At 43.3% G+C, this 7,572-nt stretch overlaps 1 protein-coding gene and 1 non-coding gene across 2 annotated transcripts in view; both read left to right on the top strand.

The window, feature by feature from the left end:
• Nucleotides 1–2,111: 2,111 nt before the first annotated feature.
• Nucleotides 2,112–7,572, top strand: part of Ccdc62 (coiled-coil domain containing 62) — a 46,661-nt gene continuing 41,200 nt past the window's right edge. The window contains 2 exon segments of the mRNA XM_075957400.1: nucleotides 2,112–2,276; nucleotides 6,851–7,043. Coding sequence (XP_075813515.1) covers nucleotides 2,112–2,276; nucleotides 6,851–7,043 — 358 coding nt within the window.
• Nucleotides 4,331–4,466, top strand: LOC142842831 (small nucleolar RNA SNORA2/SNORA34 family). The gene has a single exon (XR_012909492.1). It is a non-coding gene; the product is annotated as a small nucleolar RNA SNORA2/SNORA34 family (small nucleolar RNA).

The raw sequence follows: 7,572 nt of genomic DNA, 5'->3' as shown, positions 1-7,572 counted from the left end.
GTTCTAGTTACATACCACATGAGTAAAATTCTAACCAATTAAAAATGGAATATATCTGTTCTCAGTCTACAGTTTTAGAAGTAGCAATTAAACTAACTTATGGAGAAACTGATCATTTTAATGAATGCACTGGGTGAAATTAAACATTGGAAATCAGGTGTTACATGTGAAAAGGCTACAGGTATGAGAATATGGCTGGGCAGTACAAGTGCTTGCCCAGCATGCACAAGGCCCTTACATTCAACCCGTAGTGTCACAAACAAAAATTGTATAGATACTTTAAGAATTGAGAATTCATGAAATTGTCAGTTATACAAATATATTCTTGAATGAAAGGGTGTTTTTTTTATTTTTTCTTTATTTATGTGCATTGGTGTTTTGCCTGCAAGAATATCTGTATAAAGGTGTTGAGTGCTCTGGAACTGGAGTTTACAGACAGTTGTTAGCTGCCATGCGGTTGCTGGAATTGAACCCAGATCCTTTGGAAGAACAGCCAGTGCATATAACTGCTGAGCCATCTCTTCAGTTCTGAAAGGGTGTTTGGAAAAAAAGTCTTAGAAACAAATGCATAATTAAGATGTTAGCTTAAAAGCAAAATTCTTTACTAACTGAATTTTGCCAAGTACTCTTTCTTACTTGGCAAAGCAAATGTACTGGTCATGGCTGTTTGGTGAATGTTCTGTTGGTATTTTTCTTGGTGCTCTAAGATCCCCATGTATGTATACATAATGTTCATGGAAAGGGCACTTTAATGTCCACAGATCTAATTTTAAAAGGGGGAGATATGCCCCCCCAAGGGTTCAGTACCCAAGAGGCCAGAAGAACCTGTAGGGGTCCCTGGAACTGGAGTTATAGGTGGCTGTGAGCTGCTCATTTGCATGCTTGGTATGGAACTTTAGGCCTCTGCTAGGGGAGCAAGCACTCTTAACCACTTGGGCCATCTTTCCAGCTCCCAAACGGTTTTTGAAAAGTGCATTTTCGGTCCTTATATAGCTATCAGCAGATGTTACTGCCAGAAAATGAAGAATTAAAATGCCCTTACTGATAAAATGAATGTTTTCCTGTGACTTGAAATTCAATGTACCTCAACAGTTCAAAGATTGACTTTGTCACTTTTTTTTTAATGTTACATTTTTCTTTCGTGTGTATGTATGTAATAAAGTGTTTGCTTCACAATGATGAGGACAGGAATTTGATCCCCAGCACGCAGGTAGTTTTTAACCTATTATTATTTTGGATGTGTGAGTGTTCCAGTGTGCCAGAGAGATAAAGGGAACAACTATGGCCGGGTGGTGGTGGTGCGCGCCTTTAATCCCAGCACTCGGGAGGCAGAGGCAGGCGGATCTCTGTGAGTTCGAGGCCAGCCTGGTTTACAAGAGCTAGTTCCAGGACAGACTCCAAAGCTACAGAGAGACCCGGACTCAAAAAAAACCAAAAAACAACTATGAATTCTCTTCTTTCACTGTAAGCTTCTAAGATGACACTCAGGTGGTCAGGCCTGAGTGGAAATCGCTTTTAGGGTCCAGGGCCATTCTGTTTTCCTTTCCCCCGACCCTCAACACTCTTAAAAGGGGGGGGCGTATCTGTTATGTGCATTTTTAATGCTGGGAGGCAGGCAGAAGGATGTGTCTGGTGAAATTAGTGGAGCTGCCTCAGGTTTGTTGAAGGTCTTCTGGAGGAGACTGACTGGAACTGTCCTCACCTCCGCACAGATGCAGGGTGCACACACGTAAAATCCCAGGGTCTTCCTAGGTCTCCGATCTTTTTGCCTCAGACTCAGGACCCAGCAATAATGTGGGAAATGTTGATATAAAATGTCACGGTTCTCATCACTATTAAAAGATGATTGACAGATGCTTCTGTCCTGAGTGATCTTTCGTCCTGTCTGCCGGAGCGATTATCCCTCTAGTTAAGCCAGAAAGCGAGGGAACCAGGGCCACTGGGCCTAGAAAAGACTGAGTTCACGGTCTTCAGCGCCAGAACGCTTCTCTGGGGCGCTTCGTGGTAAGGCGCCGGAGCCTTCCAGTGTGGGAAAGCAGGTTCGCGTTCTCGCGAGACTTGAGGCGTCCACCTGCGGGCCGCCTCAGCGCGAGCTGGCGGTTTGTGTGCGCATGCGTGGTCGCGAGGGCGCGGCGTCCGGGGCAGCGGGCTTGCCCGCCCCGGTGCGACCCGGCGCCAATGGCGTTTCCGAGGTGACGCGCTGCTGGCACTGACTCTCTCTGGGGGCGGGGGCATCGCCCATGAACCCTTCGGCGACCTTCTTCGTCCGGCGCCAGGTGAGCGCCGCTGCCCCTGGAGACGGTGCAAAGAGGGAACAGAGCGACAGTTTCCTCAGCTCGACAAAAGCTAGGACCGAGCGACGAAGCGCGAGCACCAGGCATTGCTGTTGAACGTTGACAGGGACGTTGCCCTCCCTCGTTTATTTAACAGTATCCTCCACTGAGCTCCATGCCCCTGGCCTGCCATTCTTACAGACTGGAATTCAAGTATCGTGGCCTGGAATTCCAAGTTCTTTTGTGTGTGTGTTTAGTCAGTAACTGTCAGTGATTATTATTTATAAGCCTTTTTAAATGCTGTAATCGTATACGTGAGTCTCCGATGAACTTGCACTGCCCTTCACATCCGGTGTAGGCCATGCTGGCATCACTCTCACCGCCTCTGCCCCGAGTCCCGAGAATGTAGCTGTGAGCCACCGTATCCCAGCTTTAGCTCTTAGAACCCTTGGGGCGAGGCTTAGCTTTAGTGGTAGACTCCGTTTCCACTTTTCATACACAAAACCAGAACATAATTCAGCACCATATGGTTTACAGAACAACTTAGTGGGTAAACAGTCAATAAACCAAGCTTTATGATTTGTGTTTGATCCCTAGAATTCATATGGTAGAAGGAGAGAACCAACGTCTGAAAGTTATCCTCTGACCTACACACACACACACACACACACACACACACACACACACGAACTAAGTCAGGTGTGGTGGTGCACAACTTTAATCCCAGAAAGTACTTGGGAAGTAAAGGTGTACCGATTCCTGTGAGTTCAAGGCCAGCCAGGGCTGCATAACAAGTCCCTGTTTCAATAGTAATAACAATGTTGAAGGATTGCTATATTCGAGGCACTTATAAAACCACAGGCCTGTAATCCCAACTACTTTGGAAGCTGGAAAGTTCAAAGCCATGGAGTGGGCCTAAGGGGAGGGCAGTTTAGTGAGACTATATCTCAAAAAGTAAAAAAAAAAAAAAAAAAAAAAAAAGCTGTGGGAACTGGAGAGATGGATGGTTCAGCAGTTGGTTAAGAGCACTGGCTCACCTAAATGGTGGCTCACAAATGTCCGTCATTTCATTTCCAGCAGATCTGATATACACTTCTAACCTTCACAGACACCAAGCGTGGAAGTGGTACATAGAAATACATGCAGCAAAACACTCATACACAAAATTAATAATAAAAAATACTGTAGGTATTGCTCAGTGATAGAGCACTTTCATGTGCAAGTCCCTTGGTACAGTTGTTACCATTTTACAGGTAATGAGGCTAAGGCTGAGAAATTAAGATTATATAACCACTAAGTGCCCAACTCTGGATTCAGGTTGATAGGACCTGCCATATACTGGACTTTATTTTTTTTTATTTTTATTTATTTTTTATATACTGGACTTTAAAAGTGGGCTGGAGCCGGGCGGTAGTGGCGCACACCTTTAATCCCAGCACTCGGGAGGCAGAGACAGGCGGATTTTTTTTTTAAATATTTATTTATTTATGATGTATACAATGTTCTGTCTGTGTGTATGCCTGAAGGCCAGAAGAGGGCGCCAGACCTCTTTACAGATGGTTGTGAGCCACCATGTGGTTGCTGGGAATTGAACTCAGGACCTTTGGAAGAGCAGGCAATGCTCTTAACCACTGAGCCATCTCTCCAGCCCCAGACAGGCGGATTTTTATGAGTTCGAGGCAAGCCTGGTCTACAGAGCTAGTTCCAGGACAGGCTCCAAAAAGCCACAGAGAACCCCTGTCTCAAAAAAAAAACAAAAAAAAAAAAAACAAAAAACCCACAAACAAACAAAAAAAAACTGGGTTGGAGAGATGGTTCAACAGTTAAGAGTCCTGAGTTCAATTCCCAGCACCCACATGGTGGCTCACAACCATCTCTAGTGGGATCTGGTGCCCTCTTCTGGCATAAAGTTGTATATGCAGACAGAACACTCATACATAAAACAAATAATAAATCTTAAAAAAAAAAACAGCTATAGCCTGGTGGTGGCACACACTTTTAATCCCAGCAATCAGGAGGCAGAGGCAGGTGGATCTCTGAGTTCAAAGTCAGCCTGGTTGGCCCTGAATGAAGGCCATTAGTTTGCTGAAGCTGTTGGTTTCAAGCAGGTGCCTAAAAAATGTCTTTCTATGGTCTGTTGGCCATTTCAGAAATTTTAAAATGTTATTGTCGATTCATTAAAAAGAAATATCTGCCTGCATATGATACCCAGCTCTAAAATTGTAGCACTTGGCTAGCTACAGAGGCCAGCTAGGCCAGAAGATTTGGAATTTGCAGCCACCCTGGGCCACAGCAAAATCCTGACTTGGGTGGGTGAAGTGGGGAGAGGAGAGCTGAAGAAAGGACTGAGTTCTTGGTAACAGATGTGGGTAGCTGCTAGTCCTAATGACATTCTAAGATTTTTCTAGGGGCTGGAGAGATTGCTCAGAGGTTAGGAGTACTGCCTGCTGTTCCAGAGGTTCCTAGTTCAATTCCAACAACCACATGATGGCTCACAACCATCTGTAGTAAGATCTGGTGCCCTCTTCTAGCTTCAGAACACTGTATATATAATGAATAAATAAATACTTTTTAAAAAAGATTTTTCTATACTCCTACATTATTAATTTAGCTTTTGTTCTTTTAAGTTATATATATGTTGCTGGGCAGTGGTGGCATGCCTTTAACCCCAGCACTCAGGAGGCAGAGGCAGGTGGATCTCTGTGAGTTCGAGGCCAGCCTGGTCTATAAGAGCTAGTTCCAGAACAGGCTCTAAAACCCTGTCTTGAAAAACCAAAAAAAAAAAAAAGTTATATCTATGTTAAATCTATTACCAAGAAAAAAGATTGCTGTGGGTTTTCTTCCCAGAACATTGTTCTGTACTGTGAACTTCTGTGCGACAATGTCCTTTTGTGTGGTTAGTGCCCTAATGTATGTTTTTAAAGATTGTAGTTATTTGCTTATTTTATTTATTTATTTATTTATTATGTATACAGTATCTATCTGCTTATATGCCTGCAGGCCCGAAGAGGGCACTAGATCTCATTACACATGGTTGTGAGCCACCATGCGGTTGCTGGGAGTTGAACTCAGGACTTTTGAAAGAGCAGCCAGTGCTCTTAACTTCTGAACATCTCTCCGGCTCCACTTGTATGTTTTTAACTTACTCAAATTAAGAACTTTTTAAAAAATGGATTATTTCCCCTATTCTTTCTAATTTGTAAATATAAACTGTTATACAATGTGGGAAAGAAAAGAAAAAAACGAAGTCAGCCTGGACTATTGAGTGAGTTCCAAGATAGCGAAGGCTATACAAAGAAACTCTATCTTGAAAAACAAAAACAAACAAACAAAAAACATTAAAAAGGGTAGATATGCATTTTTTAAAAATACTATCTGTATAAAAGGAGTTACTGGAGATAATATTGTTAGGAATGGGAATGGCACATGGTTGACAAGCGGGGAATGTAGCTCAGTATTTTTTTTAAATCAGTGCTATAAAAAGGAAAATTGAAGCAGCTGTAGCAAGATCTTGACAACAGGAACCTCAGTTCTAGAAACATGAGATGTCATTGTACTTTTGTCTTTGGTATACATATGCAAATTTTCTCTTCAAAATTTTGTTTTTAAGATTTTTTTTTTTTCCAGAATGAGATCTAGCTCTGTAGACCAGGCTGGCCTCAAACTCAGAGATCTGCTTGCCCCTGCCTCCCAAGTGCTGAGATTAAAGGGGTGTACCACCACAACTCAACTAGCCTACTTTTTTTTCTTGTTTTTTTTGAGACAGGGTTTCTCTGTAGCTTTGGAGCCTGTCCTGCAACTTACTCTATAGACCAGCTTGGTCTAGAACTCACAGAGATCCTTTTGCTTCTGTCTCCGAATGCTGGGGTTAAAGGTGTGTGCTACAGCCTGGCTATTTTCTTCCAGATTAAAATCCCCATTTTTTCTTCAAAATTTCTTCTTTATTGGTTTTTTTTTTTTTTTGAGACAGGGTTTTTCTCTGTAGCTTTGGAGCCTGTCCTGGAATTTGTTCTGTAGACCAGCTTGGCCTCGAACTCACAGAGATCCGCCTGCTTCTGCCTCTGAATGCTGGGATTAAAGGTGCCAGTCTGATTTCTCCAAAATTTCTAGCCAAGGATTAGGACTGTAACTCGGTTAGATCATATGCTCATTAATGCTCTGGGTTTGAGCTCTAGCACCACAAACACACATACAGAAAGATGGCGGCAGGTGTGTGTGTGTGTGTGTGTACACGCGCGCGCTCCCATGTTGGAGAGCACAGAAGGGCAGAGTCAGGAATAGCATTGGTGGCTAGAACAGGAAGATTGACAGCAAAGCGGGGAAAAGCAGAAGCTGAGTGTATGGTGGCTAGCCAGAGGTTTTAGAAGAGGCCCTACTCTCCAAGAACTGTGTGGTCTGATGGAAGATGAGAGAGGCAGACTGTGTGGGGTAACTTGCTGTGTTGCTCCTAAAAGAGGATAAAACTCAATTTCACAATTTTAGTTGGCAGCAAAAGAGTATAATTATTTGGAAGATATATGTTGTGGCTGATGTGTGGTTTGGGTTTATCTTGATTTAAAACCACCCTCCATGTTTAGAACATCGGGTCAGAAGTTGAGAATTCCACCATTGAGAAACAGCGGAAGGAGCTGCAGCTGCTCATTGGAGAACTGAAAGACCGAGATAAAGAGCTCAATGACATGGTTGCAGTGCACCAGAGACAACTTCTTTCGTGGGAGGAGGATCGGCAGAAAGTGTTGACTTTGGAGGAACGGTGCAGCAAATTAGAAGGTCAGAAACACACGCAGCTCCATCTGCTGAGTACAGCTGTGTGCTGACACACCGAAAGAATTCAGTCCTGTTGAAGATGGGCAGGTTTTAAAAACAGCCACGTAGGAAAAGTGCTGGTCAGAGCTAGAGTTATCATGGCGTGAAGGCTGTGGGTGTAGCTCAGTGGCAGGGAATGCTCAAAGCCCTGGGTCACTACAGTCGTCTTTTTTAAAACCTAGAGAAATGGGTGACAAGATGGCTCAGCAGGTAAGGTACTTGCTGCTAAGGCTGAAGACCCTGAGTTCAGTCTCTAGGACCTAAACAGTGGAGAGAGTTGAATCCCTCAAGTTCTCCTTTGATTTTTACAACACACAAGCCTTGGCACATGTATGTTCTTGTAAATATAAATAACTAATTTTTTAAAAAAATTATGTATATGAGTGTATTACTCCTTAACTACATGCATGCAGTACCAGAGGAAGTCAGAAAAGGGTGATGAATCTCCTGGAATTGGAGTTATAAGTGCTTATAAACCATTATGTGGGTGCTG

This window comes from Microtus pennsylvanicus, chromosome 1, assembly GCF_037038515.1.
Source record: "Microtus pennsylvanicus isolate mMicPen1 chromosome 1, mMicPen1.hap1, whole genome shotgun sequence".
Classification (NCBI taxonomy): Eukaryota; Metazoa; Chordata; class Mammalia; order Rodentia; family Cricetidae; genus Microtus; species Microtus pennsylvanicus.
This window is presented reverse-complemented; position numbering and strand designations above follow the sequence as displayed.